At 47.3% G+C, this 24,263-nt stretch overlaps 6 protein-coding genes across 6 annotated transcripts; 4 read left to right on the top strand and 2 right to left on the bottom strand.

Annotated features, from left to right (window-relative positions):
- Nucleotides 1-3,137: 3,137 nt before the first annotated feature.
- On the bottom strand, nt 3,138-4,774 carry STEHIDRAFT_111454 (uncharacterized protein; the record flags this gene model as incomplete). The annotated part of the gene is made up of 3 exons (XM_007304721.1): nt 3,138-3,847; nt 4,005-4,394; nt 4,456-4,774. The coding sequence occupies 3 exons, from the start codon at nt 4,772-4,774 to the stop codon at nt 3,138-3,140; spliced, it is 1,419 nt and encodes a 472-aa protein (XP_007304783.1).
- A 1,769-nt stretch (nt 4,775-6,543) lies between these two features.
- On the top strand, nt 6,544-7,124 carry STEHIDRAFT_111453 (uncharacterized protein; the record flags this gene model as incomplete). Its single annotated transcript, XM_007304720.1, has 2 exons — nt 6,544-6,651; nt 6,930-7,124. The coding sequence occupies 2 exons, from the start codon at nt 6,544-6,546 to the stop codon at nt 7,122-7,124; spliced, it is 303 nt and encodes a 100-aa protein (XP_007304782.1).
- Nucleotides 7,125-8,841: 1,717 nt separating this feature from the next.
- On the bottom strand, nt 8,842-9,252 carry STEHIDRAFT_111452 (uncharacterized protein; the record flags this gene model as incomplete). Its single annotated transcript, XM_007304719.1, has 1 exon — nt 8,842-9,252. One exon carries the CDS (start codon nt 9,250-9,252, stop codon nt 8,842-8,844), a length of 411 nt encoding a protein of 136 aa, XP_007304781.1.
- A 5,054-nt stretch (nt 9,253-14,306) lies between these two features.
- STEHIDRAFT_157375 (uncharacterized protein) lies at nt 14,307-15,774 on the top strand (the record flags this gene model as incomplete). The annotated part of the gene is made up of 4 exons (XM_007304718.1): nt 14,307-14,596; nt 14,668-14,872; nt 14,939-15,079; nt 15,187-15,774. The coding sequence occupies 4 exons, from the start codon at nt 14,307-14,309 to the stop codon at nt 15,772-15,774; spliced, it is 1,224 nt and encodes a 407-aa protein (XP_007304780.1).
- Nucleotides 15,775-17,680: 1,906 nt separating this feature from the next.
- On the top strand, nt 17,681-17,866 carry STEHIDRAFT_36003 (uncharacterized protein; the record flags this gene model as incomplete). Its single annotated transcript, XM_007304517.1, has 1 exon — nt 17,681-17,866. A coding segment is annotated over one exon (186 nt), but the record flags the coding sequence as incomplete, so codon positions are not given.
- Nucleotides 17,867-21,299: 3,433 nt separating this feature from the next.
- On the top strand, nt 21,300-22,433 carry STEHIDRAFT_157374 (uncharacterized protein; the record flags this gene model as incomplete). The annotated part of the gene is made up of 1 exon (XM_007304717.1): nt 21,300-22,433. One exon carries the CDS (start codon nt 21,300-21,302, stop codon nt 22,431-22,433), a length of 1,134 nt encoding a protein of 377 aa, XP_007304779.1.
- Between the last annotated feature and the right edge of the window lie 1,830 nt (nt 22,434-24,263).

The raw sequence follows: 24,263 nt of genomic DNA, 5'->3' as shown, positions 1-24,263 counted from the left end.
GTTCTGAGGCGATTTAAAGCGCAGGGCCCATAACCTGTGAGGCGCAGATAATCGAGCACTCGAAGAACGACTGTGAGAAGCGTCACTGTCAATGATATTGCCCTCACAAAGTAATAGAAAAAGAAAGAGACGAAATCTATAGTAAGACTCACCTGTGAGAAGCGTCACTGTCAATGATAAAGAGACAAGGACGCTTCCCACAAGTTAAAAGGACGCGCTCCGGCGCTTACCGGTCTACTATACAGTTGGAAAACTACCTGCCTAAACGGGACGCAGAGGCGCGGAACCGAGGCGCGGAATCCGGCCCTCTGCGGCCCGCTGGCTGGCGATATAACTAAAGTCATAACTCTGCAGTAAGTGGTCCTATCAGTCCCGGAAAAATTGCTAAAATATCAGGAAAATTCCCTCTGTCTCGTCGTAATACTCCGGACACATGAGCCGCAAATCGCGAAGTAATCAAAGCCAATCATCATCAGCATCGATAGAGATGTCGTCATCGGAGTCAAAAGCCCTGGTAACGGTACATGATTAATACGTGCAACATGAAAAGGAACAGGTACTGGCAATAGACATCAACGCCAAACCTCTCACGAAGATCTTCAAACCGCTTGCAATACTGCATGTAGGTGTGGTTGAAATTGTCACGGGAGAACTCAATCGCGGCGTGATGACCATTCCTCCACTCGATCAGGGAAGCATAAACCTAAAACATGAATAAGGCCCCAGAACAGAACATGAACATGAACAAGTGAAGACTTACCGCAATGGCAACAAATACAATCATAGGGCCAGGGACATGCACCGGTGTAGCGTCATCCTCGGAACGAGCGATTCTGAGCTCGCAAGAATGTATCTCAAGGAAGTTCAGAGAACGGGATAGAAACTTCTTATGAAATGTTGAAAGAATGGATTGGTGGTAGAAGGATCGGGTTTGATCGAGTTTCTACCAATGGTGGGTGTTAGAAGTTAGAAGACATGTTAGAATGGAAAACGTACACCATTGGAGCTGAGGGGGTACAGATGAGTGCACACGGCAGTCAGGCAGAAAACCTCATGCACACGTTCTGTAGCCTTTTTTGGCAAGTCGAACTCGTCCAGCACGACACTGTCTGGCCAATACAGATGCAAAGGGACACACTAAAGATCCAAACAACCACGTATAAACAGGATTGTTCCAGATACGAGTCTCAACGTCGTGATGACTCATACCTTGAAGGGCAGCAAGAAGGGCTCTAACCTTCATATCAGCCCTTGTATGACGATCAGGGAATGCGTCAACACCGTATGTCGCATGCCCGGTTGTCAAGGGCCGGCTCGAATACATCTTGCATGGGCTGCGGTTGGGCTCTAAGGGATAGGAAGCGGCGACCAGGTGCCGGGAGGACAAGCTCAATGTTGCATGGTGGGAACTTGATGGAACCAATTGAGATTGACAAAGGAGGTTGGGGAGGTAGAGGCAGGGGTGGAGCCGCAGAGGCGACAAGGGGCTCATCGTTGTCTTCGAGATCAGTCACAACCTCCATGGACTGTGAGGATTAACTGTCAGTCGTCAAGTAGACAAAAACAAGAAGAAGAAAGGTGTACTGGCATGCTGTTGGTACTGAGGTCGTGTAATCGGATCGCCGACTTGTCCAGAGTATAACGACGAGACAGAGCGGATTTCTCTGATATTTTAGCTATTTTTCCGGGGCTGATAGGACCACTTACTGCAGAGTTATGACTTTAGTTATTTCGCCACCAAGCGGGCCGCAGAGGGCCGGATTCCGCGCCTCGGGATCCGCCACTCTTCGCTTTCGCTCTCAGAGTTGGTCAGGTTGGGGACCGTGCCCCGAACAGGAGTCCTACAACACATCAGATGAGTGCAAGTACATAAACACAGTAGTACCTACTTTTCAAGGTGTCAGGAATAGAAGCTCAGGGAGGGGCTAATGGCCCAGGACACACAGACACAGACACAGAGATGAGGTACAGAGACAAGGATGCAAGGGAGGCAAGAGTAGAGGTACTCGTACTTGTGACCACAGGTACTTGTGACATACTTGTGCATTTATCAGACAATTATCATAATTATTTTGAATTTAACATGACTTGATTAGAGTAGGTCATTAATGCATCAATATATCAGTTTGAAAAATAAAGTTAGAAGTCATGTGATTTTCTGCATATCAGGTAGGGCACCTTGATGTGTGCTAATAGAGAACATAACCTAACCTAGTAGTTTAAGCTAGAGCAGGGGATATTCAATGTTGATGGCAGTCTGCTCACTAATAAAGATCATGACCTAGCCCAGCCTAGCCTAGGGTACAGTATGCTCGACGCTGGTGACTGCCTGCTCGCCGATGAAGAACATAACCTAGCCTGACCTGGCCTACTGTGATGCACTTTGGGCCGCACACCTTACAAAGGTCCAAATTGTTTGTGTTGGGTGTAGTGGGACATGAAGAGATATTAGAAAAGACCTTCACACTCAAGGGCTCCTCTCAGTGAGAAATATGAGAAGAGTAAGGAAGGGAGCCCCTCACAGTTCATCGGGGACTATGCTTGCATGCTGGCACCATGATGGAGGTACATACACTCAGGCTAGCACGGTTGAAGGGATACATAGTGTCCTGCCAATCCTCTGATACTATGGCAAGGCCATCCATGGTCTACATAATGCCTGACTGAGATGTTCATGTCAACAAGAAAAACAAAAAGGGAAATGGAGATAAACCAGATGATAGTATGACAATGATTACTAGCCAAAGTGGCTGAGCAAGTAAATACATGCAGAAAATCCCCGCAAATACTGGAATGATAAGATAAGATGACCCACCCTAACTGAAGACTACAAAACTTAAATTAAAACACTACACCCCAACAAAAAGGGTGTTACACCTATGCTATGTCAATAAATCAAAAAAAAACTATATCTGCTATGGAAGTATTTGCAGATACCTCCTTAGTCACAAGTACCTGTACTCTCCTCTATCCGTACTTGCAGACATCCATACTCGTGGTCAAGAGTACAGGTACTGTACTCGTTTTATTCCCTGTGTAGCATTGAGAAAAGAAGAGAAGTATGAAGATGAAGCCTTCATTTTTGGTTGTCTATCTACTTGCAAAGAGGGGAGACGTTGGCGTGAACATCAACAACTCTAGTTCTCCTTTTTCCAAGGGTTGTTGTTCGGTTTTCTGGGATCATGAAAACCAAACCTGGGTTTCTTCTTATCTCCCGGACATGAACTGGTGGGACGGCTACTTAAGGTCGAAGGGGTAGATACTAGAGGTGAGCCAGATATGACTGTCCCATACGATGGGCCCGTATTACGGCAGAACCACGGTGAGTCACACAGCTGCTGCCTCGGAGAGTAGTGGTGTGAGGCTTGGGTCATTAAACCACCAGGAAGATATAGACCATTTGGTGATGGCATAGGTGTACTGGTGGCAGCCGAGCTCGATGACAATGACGACGGGACACCAGTGGGGAGTATGGAGGATGAGGCGAGTTGTTGGTTGGCGGTGACGGGCAAAGATGATAGATTACTGACGACAGCTGCAGCTGAGCTTGATGACAATAACGATGAGATACCAGTGTGGAACATGAGGGATGACACAGGTTGTTGGCTGACGGTGATGGGCATAGACGATGGGTTTACATGAAGCGAAGTAGGAACATCCAACGAGGGCCCTGTTAAATGAGACATCAAGACCGAGGCCGACGAGGACGCAGTGGCAGCAGGCGCAGGGAATGTGGAGGGAATGGATGTGGTGGGCAGGTCGGGTGGCGTGGTGGAAGGATCGGCCTCAAGAATCTCTACATCGTCATTGTCAATCTTGTTATCCTTTGTCAAAAGACATGCTTCAGCTGACAGGAAGGAAAGGTATTAGCAGGCTGAAAACATACCGACAACAGCTCAATTGCCTGTGAAGTTCAATGGGAACTCTTCTTTGGTATCGGTTTCCTGCAAATTGTAGCCTCTTCAGCATCGCAAGGTTGTTTTCTAAAAAGCATAAAGACGTACCACGTGAAGAGACCTTTGTCGACTCTGATGGCAATTCATCCCCTGTCTCACCTCCCATCTCGCTACTGCTGGTGTCCTCTGACTCCGAATCCACGACTCTTGCTTTCCCCTTTGCTTTCCCCTTGCCCTTAACATCCTTCTGTGCCTTTGCCCTTGCCTTAGCATTTGTCTTCTCCTTCCCCTTCCGCTTCCTCAAGCTCTTCGCACCTCCCAATCCGCCAGCTACCCTTTTCAAGGACGTCGCTGTTTTCTTCTCGAAGAGGCCTGTAACACGATCGTACACTTTGAGGGTCTTTAAGTCCCAGGAGTCATCATCTGTGATGCTCCACCAGATATGATCAGGGATTGTTTTGCGTAGGACTGAGAGTGATTGTGTTAACGATATGGAACCTGTGGCACGACAGTCAAGAAAAGTAGAAATTACCGAAGTAGAGCGTCTGATCTTTTCAACCCCATCCATCTGGTGTATTCGCCATCCTCAGGTCCTGTCCGGTCACCAATTCCTTCTTCAAGACCATAACCTTCTCTCGTGAGCCCTCATTTCTCACCATAAATGCCCGCAATATGTCACTACTCTCAACAGCATCACTCATCTCCTTCTCAATGAACCCAAACACATTTGGAAACAACCGCCTCATGAAGTTGGTGTTGAGAGAATTTGAAGCGAAGTGTCTTTGCTTTGGTATTGTTGAGATCTTGCAGCAACCCTGCCTTCCGAAGGGATAGACATGCATTGGGAGACAAATATTTGCATTTGTATGCTTCGTCATTGTCACCCTCGACACGCTAGAGAAATGAGAAGTCTTCAGCTTAAATCTCGGTAAGCTTGATATCCAGAAAGCAATGCTCACCTCTTCTAAGCTATTAGGAAATATAACTGTTGAAAGATATTCTTAGGTGGGAGATCACTCGAGAAGGGGGGATCAAAGTTGTGGGAATAGCATTCGACACGTCGCCCAGTATTTACGGTAAGTAGATAGAGTCCGAGCACAGTGCTACGGGCTGTGCTGCAGAGCCGTAGTGGAACCACGAGTCCAATAAAAATTACAGTCCCAATCTTGATCCAAGGTTCATCGCCACTCGACTTATTTTGCTGTAGGAGGATCAGGTGGCGGTGGCTCAAAAATCAGTATCACCATGCAGACTCTTCCGTAAGACAATCAGTCACCTTTCCCTTTTACTTTCCCTCGGATGTACGCTTCCCTGACCCTGATGCCTTACTCGAAGAGCCTGAAGTGGCAGCATTGTCACTTCCTTTTGTAGGGCGAAACCTCAAGAGCGCTTTTGCCTTTGCGTCCTCCGGGGACACCACATCCTCAAGGTGTAATACATTCACAGCAGAGTGCACATTTTTGAGAATTCTCTAGGTCAACTAGTTATCGCTAGAAGTTAACTCGTTTTCTAGAGGATGAGCACTCTCAATATGGAGACAGTCGAGACATAGTTCGGGCTCAGAGTCTAGTGGAGTTAACGGCTTTTTGAATCGTTGACATGGGCATGGCTGTCCGTTTGTCTTTGTATCAGCACAGGTGTGTGGAGCGGCCATGGTGACGAGAAGGGAATCACAGATTAGGGACGGGATGATGAAAGTCGAGCCAAAGGCCAGGAGAAGATAAAATTTCTTTTATTCTTTTTGTTTTATCTTCTTTGTTTGAATTTGAGCCACTTGAGCGAGTGGATGCTGCAGGTATCCAGTACCTCCACCCTAGCATCCTTATTATTATTCTATCATTTTTCCGTATTTCTATCGGCCACCATTCTATCCCTATTCACCCTACGATCATCCCTGCTCATATTCCCCATTTTATCCATATATAACCCAGCCCGTTTCACCATATACGTCCTACCTACCCGCCCTACCCATTCTCCAGCACCCCTACCCCATCCCCTACCCCCAGGACCACCCCTATACGCCCTACCCTACCCTCAGGACCACCTCTATACGCCCTACCCTATCATCCTGGGCCACCCGGCCATCCAGAACCATCCCTGGCCGCCCCAATAGCCAGCCCAGTACTGACATTTATAAATCTTGGGCCAGAGGAACCTTTGTAAAGAGCCCCTTCTGACTACCAGGTACATTTATAAAGGTGGTACTCGTGGCCACGGAAAGTCTTTAGCCACGGTCACGTGAGGTCAGTGTTCGAGTTCCGCACGTCGTTACACGACATGTCTTCATTGCTACGACTATTCCCGCACGTTCAAATGGACCACTTACATCCTCTAAATGCAGGAGAATCCTCCAGCTTGTCGATCTTGACTGGTCTTATCGGGCTATTAGCCAAAAATTTGACTGCCACCACTCTACAGTCAAGTACACCCTCGAACGAGACAGGAAGTTCCATACACACCAGGATCTCCCTCATCCTGGTCGACCTCGCACTATCGATGCTCGCACCAAGCGCCATACCATCCGAAACCTCAGAAAATACTGTTTTGCACCCTATGCAGCCATTGCCGAATACATCCCAAACGTGAACGAGCGCTGAGTTTGTGAACACGTATTGTTTCTTCGATGTCAGAAAGACGGCTCACAAACATGCATTCCGACCGCACTGTCCACAGGCCGACACAACAGGAAGAACATCACAACAACCTCGTGCAAAATATGAGAAGGAAAGTCTTAAAGATGGGGAAAAAGAGAAAGGTAAGTCCACTATTATGATAAACACATCAATATTGTTATGAGACGAGACTTAGCTCAATGTGGGGCAGGAGTATGCCAAACCTGTAAAGACCAATCGGCGGAACAGAAATGTGTCCGACATGTGGACAATATATTGATAGAGAATATTGGAGAATATCATGGATATGATCTGAGTCCTGCAGAGAACGATAACATTCTTCACCCCAAGGTCAAATATTCTAATTTCGGTATACTCCAAGTTTGACATTTTTGATTATTTGAATGCACCATGTCTGTAGGATCTCAATGATGGGTTGACTGATCATATCCTCCATGCCAACACATTCAAATGGATCAATGTGCAAGCTAGACCTGATGTATATGCACGGTGTGGACGAGACATTACTCTCCTCAATGCACCTGCAGAATATGAGAAGAAGACCGATGAACAGTGGTTTAAGGATCTAGGAATCGAAGATTTTACACCAACATAGGAGCAGAAAATTAGTGACAAGCAGCATTATAGTATAATCTGTCCTTATACTGCCTCTGATTATTTCATTTAATATTGATCCATATTAGTTTTCACTTCAGGTCAGTGCCGTTCACTTCAAAGCCTTCATAGAGGAGCATTTAGGACACATGATTGAAAGGTTATAAGGGTGTCAAGCGAGGCAAATCCTTTGAATCTTGTACATATGGAATCATGATACCTGTGAGCTTACGAGCTGCGCCTGGAGGATGACCAGTGGATTCGTACACAACTTACTCATACATGTCACCGAGCGTCACCTCAAAAAACATCAATATCCTGTTCGAGCATGCAGAGGTAAGTTCACCATTGTCTGAACTTGAATATTGCATGACTTGTTGTTGACTGAATTGGCTTATATCATAACATGGTGTAGGATGCAGAGATCCTGAAGGAATCTTTGAAACCATTCATCTTAAAGCAAATATATGTCATGGACCACCTAACAAAGGAGGGTGGATTGAATCAGCTTGGGTCCACCGGGATGAACCTTTACTATTGCACTAATTACATATCTCTCATCTATGCTGATCGAGATGCCTTGCGTCACAGTCTGCGCTGTCAGCTGCAGAGACAGAACTGTCTTCCTGATGAGTTCAATTTCTGCTACATACGGTGGGGTATTCTTCTTCACACTCAACTTAATACTGCTTGGTACAAAGTCTTATTACATGTCTCTTGTGGAAATTAGATCTGACAACCTTTCAGGATGTTCCGCAGCGAGGATGAACATTGTACAGAGATGCCCCGCCATTCATTCTGCGATCACAGACGTGCACAGGGTACCATAGTGCAGCATCCAATCACACATCTCGGCAATCGATCATCACCAAACCCTCAGCCTCCCAGGTCTTCTGGGAATGCACATGCAGAGCTTCTCACTATAGGCTCTGATGGAGTCCATGAGAAGATACCCTGAAAAGACTTCACATGGTCACACAATGAACCAAGTCCGTCGAGAATGTGAGGCTAGAGTGGAGTGGTGAAATGAGTACACAGGTATGTATTTGTGAATTGTATTAGCCATCCTCATAGGCATTGACTTTGTATTCACACTACCAGGACGTGCCAACTGAACATGATCAAGGACGATGAGAATGAGAATGAATTTTGAGGTTGTGATAGTATGAAGGAGTAGATTTCAAGTTAGTTGGGGATCTCACAGGTTGTAGCAAATATCTAGCTTACTGTTGTAAGGCTTTAAAAAGAGGCCTGCCCGACATCCAACCCTTTAGTACTGCAAGCCTGTCACCTTAAACTTGAACTAGATACAAAGGCTGCTGAGAACAGCCCAGTCAGTCCGGACTCCGAACCAGAGGATACAGCAATCACAGATTATATATATATATATATAATCGACATATAGCGGTGAAAACAAAATTATCATACAATGTGATCGCCGTACTGCTATACCTCTCGGAAGTCAGGTGACGTCCCTTATCCCTGCCGGGCCGTCGCCGTTGCCTCTTTGGTAGTTTGTCCTCATGTCCCTGCCTGATTGTTGCCTAGAATATTATATTCAATTTATGGTTGCAAACAAAGACATTGATCTCATTAGTACAGCGTGTCTAATCTTACGAACATCGTAAAGGGTCATAAAAACATCAGGAAGTGTGAGTATTGAATATGTGTGAGAAAAATCAGACATGGAGCCGAGCTGAGATCCGAATCATCAACCCTCAAGAGGACGACACTGTCGATCCTGCCTCTCCTTGAGTACTAGAATCAGAGCCGGTCGCTAGAAGCGCCTGCATTTTCTTTTGCTTCGAAGAGCCACCCCCAGTAGCTATAGAGTCATTCTCCGATATCTCCTTCCTCTTCTTACCTCCGCCACTGCCACGTTTCTTCACGTTCCCGTGACCAGTCAAGAAATTGGAGTCCACAGGTCCTGTGCGAGTGGGTTTTTTGCGACCTCGTGGGTTTGTAACCCGTAATTCTGCATCAGTGTGCAGCGCGGCCAGATTTGTAGAGCTATCTTGAACAGCGACATTGAGAAGGTAAGTGTCTTTGGTCAAGAGGATGGTCGACATTGTGATGATGGAAGGATTAGGAGCGGGAACCAGGTCTTGAATTGGGGCAACAACAGTCATGGGAACGACAGGAGGAGTGGCCGGTGTTGCGATGTTTGAAATGGGGCGCAAAACATCTGTGGCTCCATTTGGAGAAGTTCGTGAGATCGATGCCGCATCAGGCAGGCTCGAAATAGAACACAATGTTGTAGTGGTAACATGAAACAAGAAGTAATTGGAAGGTATGTGAGTAGTTTTGGCTGCAGAGACTGTCAAATCGGTATTTACCTGCTTAATTTCCGAATCTGCAACATCTGCCTGCACCAAAGACTCTGATACTTGGACAAATGAGTTATAAACTTACTTCTTCAGGTGTGAAGCTACCTTTGAGATTGATGCTTCAATTTTAGATGTGGTAGAGGAGGCACAAGAGACACTATTCAAAAATCAATGACTAAAGCAATGTATAATCTGCCAAATACTCACAGACTCGAAGGTTTAGCTTAGGATGTTTGAGCTACAGAGGGTGACAGAGCCCGAGCCACCTGCTCTGATGTACTAGTGGAGAAGGAAGTGGTTGCCCTGATGACGAAGACACATCAGTTTGAGTTTGTGAACATAAAATATCATCAGAGAAGGGTAAAATAGGCTTATAAAATGGCGCCAGCATTGATTTCCGCCTGAATGAGCGCGTCAATCCAAAGAATCACAATGCCAATGTTTGTCGCTGTCAGAATGACCTCATCAATTATCACAAGAGTACATATGAGTTTCGTTCTGTGCTCCGTGATTATGGTACCATCATTTCTGTGGTCCCAGTTCACTTCAAAGCAATGGTTGAGGGCATAGGTAGAGCCTTCATCTTTGACATCGCTTGGATCTAGAGCAAAGGCTTCCACAGAGTCATTGAGGGGAAGACCTTCAGGAAGTACTAGAACAAGGTCCTTGAGGAGTTGGAGGTGTGAGTGTCACGACCACTGCGGACTTCTAAGCTTGAGCACTCAGATGAGCGGCTAAGGCCGAATGTAAGAACCCTAGATGCTGGGTTACGTGAGATCGGACTATGTTGATAGTATCCGAAGGGTGGTTCATAGCTCAAGATTGCGGCTGGGGGCGTGATCAAGAGGTGGGCAACCTAAAGTCTAGTCTGCACTCGAGTTTGACGGGGCGTGCTGAACGATGGAGAGAGAACCAAGATAACGAGTATATTTCAAAGGGCCTGGTGGGCGTGGAGATAGATCAAGTATGTGTAGTCAAAGTTGTTGTTGGTAACCATACCAAGTGCAACAGTGGGCTGGTAAATATCCAAAAGTACCAGGTGACTAAAAGGGAAGGATCAAGTTAAGGGAAAGTGAAGGTGAAGGTATTCAAAGTATATATACGTAGAAGGGGAAGGGAACATGTAAGCATGGGAAAGGGGATGCGTAAGTGTGGGAACAAGGATTTGTAAGCCAAGGAGAGGACACATCAGTGTAAGGTAAGCATGATGAGTAATAGTATAAGAATAGCATGGAAACCGGAGAAGCGGGGAGGCATGGGGTGTACGTGTAAGTGTTTATAAATATAGTCCGGATATTCGTAGGAAGCGAGTCAATCGAAAGGAAAGGGAAGAGTGAACCGGATCACGAGCGATATAGGAAGGGAAATAGGGGAAAATGAAGAAAAATAAATAGGCCATGTCAGGACGGCCATGACAGTGAGCGAGTGATCTCAACTGTGAACGCAAGAGTCATGGCCAACCAATGCAAAGCACCCACAGTACAAAGTAAAGCCTCCTGCCGGCGTCGACTTGGTCTATTTGTACCACACAAGCCACCTGCAGACCACCCACAGGTAATATTAAAGTTCAGATTCTGATGATAGACTGTACAGTTGCTCATATACATAAAGATGAGTTCTTACAATTTCAGGCAAGGAGAGTCATAGCAAGTGTGCCACGTATAGTGTGGCCACAATTGATTTTTGTACTTCTATGGGATAGCCTCATCCATGCAGCTAAGGATCAGCCATGCCCTGTTATGGACACTTTTTCTTCTTTGTTACTTTGTTTATCTTTTCATTTTCTTTTCCTTTACCGCGTTCCTAGTTAGGCGACACACTCCCGGACTTCGGCTCAACCCCTTTTCATTAAAATCCCTTTAAACCCTTCTATAAACATATCCCTTTCTCTGATGGACACGTATACTTAAATTGGACACATATACATACTTCGAACACGTACGATAATTGGCTGGACACGTAGGGAAGAACTACGGACACGATATCTTATTCAAATATTGACTACCGCGGCGTGGCTTGGCTCCGGCTCGGCAGAGCAGACAGACTCATAGGCTGATGTGGCGGACCTATATGACGTGACAGTTCTCACGGACTTGTACTAGTATAAATATTGGACCCTTGTAGTCGAGATTTGCTAACCTGTTCACTTGTATTGTACCTATAGTGTTTCAGTTGAATTCACCAGAATTCTCAATATCGTCTTGTGCGACCTCAAGACGATACCCCTCGAATCTTAACTACTGAAGAACTTTATTATCAGAACCTTGAATACACATCAGCTCTAGCAGGACACCTGCCTCAGAAGAGGACACCTCATCTGAACAAACTCGATCCTAGACCGGACGCCGCGTCTAGACAAACCGAGCCAAAACCCCAGATCTAGAACCTCCAAAGCCCCTCGCTGATCGCCCAAGCCGACGGCGCCGAACGACTTGATCGTTCCCTGCTTCACAAAACCGACGCCGCCCTTAAGCCTAGCTTAAGCCCGGTCGTAACATTTGAACAGGTTCTCCTAGCCTAAACAATTAGTCCGTGGAGGGACTCAGGAAATAGACATCACGGCACCCCAAATCGAAGTACCCCGAGGAGTATATCTCCCGGACCATATAAACGTCCTCCAAGGTTCTGGAAGACTTTATACCTCTGAACTACCCCTTCATTATAAAGAACAAGACTCTATCTTTTTCTGCAAGGTAGGCGGTGATCATTGGATATATACCGAAGAAGACAAGGATTGGTATGAAAAAGAGGTACCATTTTCGACATATAGCAGTCAAGGAGGAACAAGGACTATCCCATACCATCTTCCTAAACCCGCCAACTCATACCACGACAGGGAACGTTGGAAGTGCAGAACCTTCCTAGATGGGACACGCACTGAAACTAAACAACAAGAACAGAACATCCAGGTTTTACACAACCACTGGGTGTATGCAAACCATACAGACGTTCCATTCAGGGTTCTAGCAAAAGATCCAGACTACGAGCACCTTAACTTCGACTCTAAAGAAGAATCATCCCCACCACCACCACCACCAGGAGGCTCAGGAGCGAAACCAGAGAAGGAAACCAAGAAGGATACTGCACCACCGGAAGGACCACTGCCACCACCATCACTAAGCAATTCATCAGGCGCAGACACAGACTCAGACACAGACAGTGACTCTGACGAGTCTGACGATATGGCCAAAGACACCAAGATCAGCGCACCTGACAACTTTACAGCGCTAATCAGAAAGATGCGGAATCACATTTTTTGCGATTTCGCCTCCGGAGAGCGCCGCCGGCCCCGGAACCAGTTGCGCCGGTGGCCCAGGTGCGAGCTCAGGGTGGAATATCGTAGATCTATTTCTGTGGCTTGTCGCGTCTATGTACATTCTTTGAAACATTGCAAGCACATTGCAGCTATGTATTTGAAACGGAAAAAAATGAGAAATTGTAACTCTATGGTGGTTTTGTACACATAGCTAGGGGCATAGGTAGTGACACACCGCTTGTGGCAGAGTTGTGATGTGGCACATATTGTCCGTTGTCTTCCACAACTACCATGGCCCCGCAGACAGTCTCTAAGGACCGAAAAGCCTTGATCCCTCATCTTTATCACACAAAGCGGCTCAAGGTTAGGCGTATATGCGAGTATCTCCGGGTCAAGAAGACCTGTGTATACAATGCATTCAAGTATCACCGTCGTTTCGGCGTTCCTTGGAACATCCACGCTCGACGCCCTGGACAACATCGCAAGATGTCCTACATTCATCTCAACTTCATCTACCACTTCCTCCAAGAGAATCCTTGTACCTACGTCGATGAGCTACAAGACATCATCCGTGATCGCTGTGGCGTCCACGTCTCCTTCCAAACCTCCACGTCTCCTTCAAAACCATCCTCCGAACTCTCCGCTATCTGCACTACACACACAAGACAGTTTTTAAGAGGGCCCTTGAGCGTAACGAGAAGCTCCGCGCTCTCTTTGAGATTCAGATTGGAGAATTAGTGAGCGACCCGAACATGCTAATCTTCCTGGATGAGGCGGCGAAGAATGACAAGACGGCGGGGAGGAATAAGGGGTGGTCGCTAAAGGGGACTCGTTGCGTACAGCGACGGTGCTTTGTTCGGGGCAAGCGCTATTTGATCCTACCTGCTCTCACTCTTGATGGAATCATTGCCCATGAGATCTATGAAGGCTCTGTGACTTTAGAGAGGTTTTATGAGTTTCTCAAGGACTATGTGGTAAGCACACTACTTGGATGAGTTTTTCTCCATTCCAGCTGACTTAGATTCCTCGTCTCTACATATCCCTGCTCTTTTCTGGATGGCTCATAATATAATCACTGTAGATTCCACTTACAAATCCATACCCTGGACCACGAAGTGTACTTGTCCTTGACAACCATGCAGAGAAGATTCACCAGTTAGTTGTGGATGAGGCTGGTATGGCCCATTTTAGTGGTCTATTTGCACCTGATGCTCACTATTTGGAACAGAGTGCAAGCTTATATTCCTCCCCCCATACTCCCCGGATTTCAATCCAATCGAACAAGCTTTCTCATCGATCAAGGCATTCCTACGTCGGCACTGGGACGACACCTCCCTGTGTGTTATCGATGAAGCATGCCACGCTATAGGACCATGGAAAGCCTTTGAGTACTTCAAGTCTTTAGGATACTGTAGTTAGATTGTGTGCTCCTTCTCTTTATGAATATATGTCTTGCAGCATGATATTGTCAACCTAGAAGGTCTGGTACTTAAACACGTGTGTATGTGACGTGTTGTGACATTTTCGGCGTTCATCGTGTCGTCGTTTCTTATCAAGAAAATTATACTTTCATCTCTGCCGCTACACACTCCTTTCAATCATGCCTCCCACACCAGACTGGGATCCTTCTTTAGATGGGACTGCAGACGCTCGCAGTATCACTGTGCTGGCCGTCATAGAATATCCGAAAACATCAGCCAGTTCTGGTAAGAAGAGTGGGAGGCCAGCGAAGACGGAGAAGAAAAAGGAGTTGGACTTTGTGTTTGAAGAAGGCCAGGATGCTTATTTACGGCTCCTACGTGCCCTGTTAGAACGGCATGGACAGAATAAATACCGTGTCACGGCGAGAAAGCCTTTTAGCATCCAAGCTCTTGTCCCTCCTCAAAAAGTGTACGTTCATATGTTTGATTACATACTAAATCACAGCTAACGAGGGTCTGCTGGTTTTTTCATCACTACAGCAAAAAAAATGCTCGTACAATCGACGATACATCTGACTTCAATGATTTAGTTCGACGTATTGAGAAGAACAAGAAGATCGAGTTGGTCACCATCTTTGTTGACCTTCAGGATGTCGCAAAGGCATGCAAGATACAGCAAGCAGGCGATGCCTCCAATAATGGCCAATCGAGCGGTGACTCTGACTCAGATTCCGCAGATGACATGGTGTGTTCTTTCACACATCAAGCGACTTCTCATGACCGTTCTGATGTGCATTGGATGTGCGGGCAGACCCATGATCCTGCTCAAGATTCTGAACGCAACCGGGGACTCCTCCATGCGCACGGCATGCTTTTCAAGGAGTGGAGCGACAAGACCACCGGAGCAAAGACCTTTAGGCCGGAGAAAGTTGGCCTGCAGGGCGAGCCATTCGTGATGTCGAAGACCATGATCTCAGAATGGTGTTGAGCACTGGTGAGCAAGTGTTTTGTCTCTCGGTATAACTCGCTCATGCAGATCAATTTTATCGCCATTGTCAGTATAAGCACCAAACCACGGTGAAGACCCCTCCCAATTGTGATGCTTTCAACCCCCAAAATCACCAGGTCATCCTCCACCCCAAGCGCAAAGCGGCAGTTGCTGCAGCACACGCTCCACCGGCCACCAGTGACATCACGGCCCTTGCTCAGATTATCACCGCACTTCGCCCTGACATATCGACTCCCACCTCGACCACGCACGTTTCAAAGCCTAATCCTGTGGCGCCTGCTGCCCCTGTGCCCAGTACTCCGACTCGACGCCACCATAATACCGCTACTTCTGAGCCGGCTAGATCCCCTGCTCGCCCAACACCGACTAAGCTTCGCCGTTTTCTCGAGCACGCAGAAGCAGAAGTCGGTATTGAAAATGCGACGCTATACCAGGGACGCTTAGAGCTCGAACGATATGGCCCCGACATCTTGCACGAAGTGGACAATGCTGACCTCCGAAAGCTTGCAATTCCACCGGGCGACATCATTCGTCTCAAGCGTGCTGCCCCAAAATGGTACAACAGTCCCGCCGTAAAGCGCTCTCGCTCATCCTCTCCTGACACCGAAAAGGCAGCCCCACGTAAGACTGAGGATTAGCGTAAGATTCGGTTTGAGCAGGTTGAAGTGGACAGTTCTGGGGCACGGACGTTCTGGGGCCCACGGATGGTGGTCAGTGACGCTCCGAAGCCAACTGAACATTATTATCAGTACTTCAATGAAGCAATGGATCAGATGGTGAGGGTTCTGGATGGTTGGGTGCCCGTTGAAGAGGGCGTGGGAGATGATGATGGCTCCGATCTCTTTGGTGCCGGCGGGTTCTGAGTCTCGAGGTTTTTCTAGTCTTATTCTAGCTCTCTACTCTTTTCCATCACATCTTTCGGGTTCTTTTATGCTACCATACATGACTCTTTTGAGTGTCTTTACTCCATTATAATCCTTCTCCAATATTGTGCCACTTCTTTTACTTCAAGCACTCGACTTTCACACAGAGTCCCTACTACTATCTTCCTTACCGGTATACCCTCATCTAGTACTACCCCTCTGATACAATTATACACCTTCAAATACATTTGTATTGTCTCATAAGTATTTCAACCTGGCACCCGTGGCAGCAGTGCATTATCGAGAGAGCGAAGGAGCTCGTACCCACAAATCCACACCTTGGGCGGAGGTGGCACCCGCGCGACTAGTTCCGGGGTCCTGCGGTGCTCTCCAAAGGCGAAATCGCAAAAAATGTGATTCCGCATCTTTCTGATTAGCGCTGTAAAGGCAAAGCCTCTAAAGTCCAGGAATTCATCACCAGCTGCGAATTATATTTTGCTGCAAACCCGGAAAAATACAAGGAGGATGAAAAGAAGATTATCTTCGCTCTGTCATATATGAAAGGGGATACGGCAGGAGCATGAAAGACAGTCTTCTTGGACAAGGTCAATGGACCTGAAGAGGATAGTGACGACGAAGAGGGAGAGGAAGGGAAAGGCTTGGGCATATCTCCCATAACGCCCAAGAAGCCGGAGTACGGAACCTAGAAGGATTTCAAAGCACAAATCCGAAGGGAGTTCGAACACGCTGCTCAAGAAATACAGAGCTGGTTCGACCTGGATAGTTTCCGCCAGGGAAATATGAACGCCACCGACTACGTCACCAAGTTCAAGATCCTTATTTCCAAAGGCAAAATCAAAGGAAATAATGTGAAGGTCACATTTTTTCAGAAAGGCCTCAACCATGCCCTTCGCACCAAGATCTACAGCACATTCCCGCTGCCAGTATTGTTCGAGGAATGGTACGAAAGGGCAACAGCCATGGACGCGCAATGGAGAGCATCTAATGCCTCCACCCCAGGCAATCGCGGCCGATCCTTTAACGAGAAGAACCGCTCCAACACAACCCAAGTTTGAGCGGTCAACCTCAGTTTTCAGGAACGCCAGAAGTACATACAGGAAGGAAGGTATTTTAGATGTGACCAGATCAGACATCGTGCCGCCGATCCCAAGTTTCACCCAAAGAACAACCAAGGCGCCCCAGGCAAAAACACCAATCCTTTCTGTCAGCAGATTCGCCAGACCACAGTCAATAACCAACTGACATTGACCTCAAACCTGCCACAGAATGAAGCTCTACCCCAAGAGAAGAATGTGATACAAGAACTCGTTCGCAAGATCCAGAATATGACGAATGAAGATCAGGACACGGTCCTAGAGATGTTTGGGGAGATGGAAGAAGTAGGAAGAGACACGGAGTCGAACAATGGACAGGATTTTTGAAAGGCCTGAAGCTCGTGACGCAACTTCAGGCACGGATACGATTCCCTCGCGATGTACTCATACGGACAATAGCTATGCCACAATCTATGCGTTTTCCAGTTTACATCAGAGAGAATCATCAAGACGTCTATACCCGTGCTCTAATTGACTCAGGAGCCAGCGGGCTATTCATCCATTGGAATTTTATCTGAAAACACTGAATCCCCACCAAGGCCTATGCAAAACCCAAAATCGTTTGAAATATTGACAACTCTGCCAACATCCTAGGAAAAATTACGAACTATATCAAAACCACTCTCAAAGTCGGTGATCACAAAGAACATGCCAAATTCTCTGTCACCGACATAGGAGAAGACAATTTAATCTTAGGACTTCCTTGGCTACGGAAACGTAATCCAGCCCTTAACTGGAGAAACGGGCATATGCTGTTCTAAGACTGTTCTCTTTCCTGCGAACTCACAATGCGCAAAAAGAAGAAACAGAAGAAGAAAAAGAAGATCCTTAAAGCAATTAAGGAACACCACACTTCCAGAATTATAGGAGGCGTAAAGACGACATTCAGAGAAACGGTAGCGAAAACTACATTTTCTGAATGAGTCCAGAAGCGATTGGATCAACATCGCTACAGGATATGTATCAAGGAAGCCGGGCAGGCCTTTATAAAATCCATGAAACTAGGAGAAGATGATGAAGTGTGGTGGACGCCAGGATTTGAAGAAGACGAGGAAGAAGAGTTTGTGCGACGTGCGTCGAAATCTACAGAACTTGCTGAAGAAGCTTCTAAAACCAAGGAAGCCCGCACCTACAAGGAAATTGTACTAGAACAATATCAACAATTCCGAAAAGTCTTCAGCGACGAAGAATCAAAACGATTCTCCACTTCAAAGCCTTGGGACCATTGCATAGATTTCAAACCCGATGCCGTACCACGAAACACATGCAAGGTCTATCCTCTTACCCCGGCTGAACAAATAGCACTCGATAAATTCCTAAACGAACATTTGAAAGAGGCACAATCCGTAAATCTAACTCTCCACTAGCATCACCATTTTTCTTTGTCAAGAAAAAGGATGGGGAACTACGACCAGTCCAGGATTATGGGAAAATCAACAAAATGACCATTAAAAATTGATACCCACTACCCCTTACCACAGAACTATTCGACAGAATGGCTACCGCCTTCATTTTCACAAAAATGGACGTTTGATACGGCTATACCAATATTTTAATAGCCGACGGGGACCAGTGAAAAGCAGCCTTCCTTACCAACTGAGGTCAATACGAACCCATGGTCATGTTTTTCGGCCTCACCAATTCCCCTGCAACCTTCCAAACGATGATAGACAATATATTCCAAGACTTAATTGCCACTGGGAAAGTGGTAATTTACATGGACGACATCCTCATCGGAACCGAGACACTTGAGGAACACCGAACTATTGTCAATAAAGTCCTAAAACGACTTCAAGACAACGACCTGTTTCTTAAACCCAAAAAATGCACCTTCGAAGCTTCAGAAGTCGAATACCTTAGAATGATTTTAGGGCATGGAAAAATCTCGATGAACCCCATCAAAGTTGCTGGAGTACTAGAGTGGCCCACTCCAAAAAATTTAATGGATGTTAGGTCATTTTTAGGATTCGGAAATTTCTATCGACAATTTATTCAAAACTTCTCGGACAAAGCACGACCCCTCAATGACTTAACGAAGAAGGATGTCAAGTGGAGATGGACAGACATGGAACAAAAGTCCTTTGATAACCTCAAACAGGCCTTTACGACAGCGCCTGTTATTATCCAACCCGACCCCGAGAAACCATTCCGAGTAGAATGTGATGCATCCGGATTTGCGATAGGAGGAGTACTATCCTAGCAACATGAAGGACACTGGCATCCATGCGCCTACATCTCTGCCTCAATGAGCGAACCCAAACGGAACTACGATGTACACGACCATGAACTTCTAGCAATCATGAAGACCTTCGAAGCATGGAGGCACTATCTTGCAGGAAGTCCACACAAAATAGACGTATGGTCAGACCACCGTAATCTACAGTATTTCCGAACCGCTTGTAAGCTTAACAGACGTCAAGCCCGATGGAGCGCAGAATTACAAGACTACGACTTTCAGATTACCCACAAACCCAGAAAGACACAAACAAGGTCGGATGGGTTATCTCGAAGACAAGATCACGACGATGGATCCCAGGACAATGAAGATCAAATTCTGTTAGACATGGATTCAATCCACTTTCAAATTTGTGACAGCTCTAACTACGACGAACAAGTCGTCAAAACCCTAGAAGCCTTAAAAGGAGACAATCGCGTGATTGCTCAAGATTTAAAGGACTGGAGGGTTCAAAACGACTTGATTTATTATTGTAACTGACTCTACGTTCCAAACGACCTCAGCCTACGACAAACAATCGTCCAGCTCCATCATGACATGGCCACCACGGGCCATCGAGGACAAATTGCCACAGTTTTGTCAGTAGGACGAGAGTTTTGGTGGCCCGGGATGACCACCTTTGTACGAAACTACGTCAAGGGATGCATAGTATGCCAAGCCACCAAAAACCAACCACGGAAACTGCCAATCCCGACTCAATCAATTGTAGTAGAATTCACGCTACCCTTTCAAGCAGTCACCATGGACTTTATTACCGAACTATCAAAATCCGACGGATACGACTCCATAGCGGTGTTTGTCGACCATAATTTGACAAAGGCGGCAATAATGGTCCCATGCCACAAGACTATAACGGCTGAACAAACCACCGATATATATCTCCAATGTGTTTTCTGGCGCTTTGGACTACCTCAGGTCAATATATCCAATTGAGGACCCTAGTTTAATGCAAATTTCATACGCGAATTGTACAAGAAATTAGGCATAAAACAGCGGTTCTCAACAGCTTATCATCCACAAACCGACGGAGAAACTGAACGAGTAAACCAAGAACTCGAACAATACCTCCGAGCTTTCTGCAATTTTTGACAAAACAATTGGGCAAAATATCTTATATTTGCAGAATTTGCACATAACTCGGCACAGCACTCTTCCGTAGGCCAGACACCATTCTATCTTCTCATGGGTTATCATCCCCACTGGTTTCCATCGCTGGGACACGAATCCTCTGCCCCCGCAGTCGAACAACGCTTGGAAGAATTGGACAAAGCCCGCTCTGATGCCGAAGCCTCTCACGCAATGGCTGCGGAACTTATGCGAAGACATGACCAAGGAAATATGCCAAGTCTTCAAAAGGGCCAACGAGTATGGCTTGAAGGCAAGAACATTACAACTATGCACCCATCGGCAAAACTTCGGCCCAAGCGATTTGGTCCATTTGCGATAGAGGAAGTCTCAGGACCGGTCACGTACCGACTCAAACTCCCTGCGCAATGGACAATTCACCCGGTATTTCACGCCAACTTACTCACACTCTACCATGAGACCAATGAACATGGACCAAATTCTATAAATCCCCCACCTTACGTCATAAATGAAGAGGAAGAGTGGGAAGTTGACAAGATCCAAGACGCTGGATGGCGCAGACTCGAAGGTTCTCGTTCTCAAGCCCTGCACTTCTTAGTACACTATGCAGGCTATGACGACAGCGAGAACCAATGGAGACCTCACACAGAATTCCACGACGACGATCAAGTGGTACTAGACTTTTACTTGGCACATCCAGATGCCCCCTCTCATTCCCATAAACCCGCCAAGATGACACGTACACAGCCTCGGCAACGTTGACTATAAGAAGGGGGGTAAAATTCCATCGTTTCACTCCTCCCCAGTCAACGTCTACTCGCCGACTACCCACCAAGTCTCAAAATCGTTTGAAATCAATCACCATGTCCGCTCCTAACACTCAGCCAAACCCCGCCTCTAACACGCAGGCCAACCCTGCTCCCAACAGCCAGACCAATCCAACCTCCAACGCTCACCCTTATGCCAGTCAGCCCAATCCAACTCCCAATGCTCGCCCTTACAACATTCTACTTACCCTTCCCAACGATCACAATATTCCAATCCGTCCTCTTTATAATGTTGCCGTCGTCACACAAGACCTCGCCACGTCGGGCCTGCAAGTGTACGTGTACCCTACTCGGGAAAGGGAGAATATCCCCCACCAAGCCACTCACATCAATGAAGAAGGGTATCGTGTCAATGCCGAAGGAAGGCGTATGGTCCCTTCCCTATCCTTTAACAAAGTCCCCACAGCCACCCAGGCTGCCCTATTCCCAATCGGGGGAAACACGGTTCAGTTCCGAGCCCCAGTCAGGTCCAACCTGATTGCCAGGGACCAGTTTCGTGTCGACCTCAAACGAGCCAATCAGCTCGTCAATGTCATCATCGACAACACTGCACAAGGCCGTCACCCCTTTTACAAGATAGCCACGACCATGAAGCTAAGCATAAGCCGCGCCATTGTTAACCCCCGTTCCCCCCATAATATAAATCTTGCTCACATTCCTCTCAATCCTAATGGCGCTAGCATCATGCATAAAACAGAAGAACCCACTCAAGGCCAGATGCCACCCCCTTATATCCCACATCCTCCTACTCCCTTCATGCCAGCTCGCCCCCAAACCCCTTACCACCAGCCTCAACCCGAGGCCTCGACTCGACCCTTTCGTCCACCTTCTCCCGTCCGACCCGCTCGGTTCCCCGTTGACAACAACTCGGACTCTGACATCCTCAACAACCCTCCCGCCAGACCCCAGCCTTCCTCTCAGACCGGCACATCATCCACAACGGATTCTTTGTATTACCCCGCCTCTGTTCTACCTCGTCTCCCCCTCTATTTTCACAACTACCTCACCCGAGTCCGAAACGACACCCAGTTCATCGACGTCCTCGCCCATGTCTCAAACCGAGATGTCCAGGCTCAAGCCCTTACCTATCGCCGTGTTCAGGCCGAGATCGATGCCCAGTCCAGCGCCATCGAGGCCCGAAAACAGGAGCTCTCCCTGACAAGAAGATGACTCGGAGCCGGATATTAGGAGCGAGACACCATTGCCCTGGCCCTCCAGGACATGGGAGCCGAGGAGGCCATCGCCTGAGCACGTGCCAATCGTGACAGAGAGGCAGCCGACCATGAGACAGGAAATGGAAGAGGAGACGACGACACAACGACGATGACAACGACAATGAAGAAAACACTAATGGAGGTGGCGCAGGACATACTGCAGGAACAGGAGGACAGGGAGGAGATGATGAGGACGTGCAAGAGGAAACGGAGCCCGAGTCCTCCCCGACTCGTTCACCAAATCAACGACCATTCACCCGTGATCACCCCACCCCTGCACCCATGCGTGCTTCCACCCCAGCTCGGCCATCTGCAAGCACTGTCTTTACCTTCGTTATGAGCACGCCCTAGTCACTGACGCCAACACCATACTCCTCACCCCGGCTTTTTTTTGGAAAGACCACCAAGAAACCCTACTACGCCACCGTCCCCCGTTGAGCACGAGAATCAGCCGACCTTTGTCGATGCTGGTACTGCAAACGTCACGGACATGGCAAGAGGATGTGCCCAACACTCGCGAAGAAGACGAACAAGAAGTGGTGGGCGAGGTTAGACGCGTGGAAGGCGAAGACATTGAGCAAGGAATGGGAGATCGAGAGTCTTTGGCCCTGGTAAGTTCGGGGACTAACTTGATGCGTAGAAGGGGGGTAATGTTATGGACACTTTTTCTTCTTTGTTACTTTGTGTATCTTTTCCTTTTCTTTTCCTTTACCGCATTCCTAGTTAGGCGACGCACCAGGCGTAGATGTAAGACCTTTATAAAGGTACCTGCTAGTAAGCACAGGATCCTTTACAATGGTTCCTCAGGAAAATAATAATAAATGCCAGCACTGGGCTGGCTACTGGGGCGGCCGGGGGGTGGTTCTGGGTGGCCGGGTGGCCCAGGGTGATGGGGTAGGGCGTATGGGGGTGGTCCTAGGGGTAGGGTAGGGGGTAGGGGATGGGGTAGGGGTGCTAGGGAATGGGTAGGGCGGGTAGGTAGGGTGTATATGGTGGAACGGGCTGGGTTATGGATGGATAAAATGGGGAAAATAGACAGGGATGATCGTAGGGTGAATAGGGATAGAACGGTGGCCAATAAAAATACGGAAAAATGGTAGAATAATAGTAGGGATGCTAGGGTGGGGGTACTGGGTACCTGGGGGTAGATCGGTAGGGAAAACGGGGTGATCTGGGGGTACTTCGGTAACTTAGTGAGTTTTGTGAATTAGGACAAACGGATCGCATTGCCGGGTGTCATTTCGATGGAATTGACGTATAAAACGTGAATTGTGGCCCGATTTCGGCAACATGAAGGAGGTCGATTTTGGGGGTTCTGACTGATAAATGCATAAGATGGTTAAAATCGAATCTTGAAGGAATCGGTCCATTCATCCCAAAGTTATAGCATAAACGGTCAGCAAGATATTACCCTATCGCCGTGAAAGGGGGCGGGCAGGCCAGAACTGGGGATATAGCGGTTCGATTGTCTTGGTTTTTGCTGTAATGGGTAGCCCCATATCAATACTAAGTGATGGGAAGCACACCGGACACAAAAACAATGATCGTGGCCTTGGTAGTGGTGCCGCGTCTAGGGGAGGAGGAGGAGAACATCTACCCTGGGGGTGTTGCCATGGTTAGAATGTCTTGTGGTGTTGAAGTGATGATTGGACAATATAGTTTGATGTTTGGGAAGTAGATCTACTGTGCAACATTAGTCAAAATTGTCCTGCACTGATTGTGGGGCGCTGAGGGGGTAAAACAGCATATTGGGCCACAATATAATTACCGAAACACCAATTTACGC

This window comes from Stereum hirsutum (genome assembly GCF_000264905.1).
Source record: "Stereum hirsutum FP-91666 SS1 unplaced genomic scaffold STEHIscaffold_8, whole genome shotgun sequence".
In the NCBI taxonomy this organism is placed as follows: domain Eukaryota; kingdom Fungi; phylum Basidiomycota; class Agaricomycetes; order Russulales; family Stereaceae; genus Stereum; species Stereum hirsutum.
This window is presented reverse-complemented; position numbering and strand designations above follow the sequence as displayed.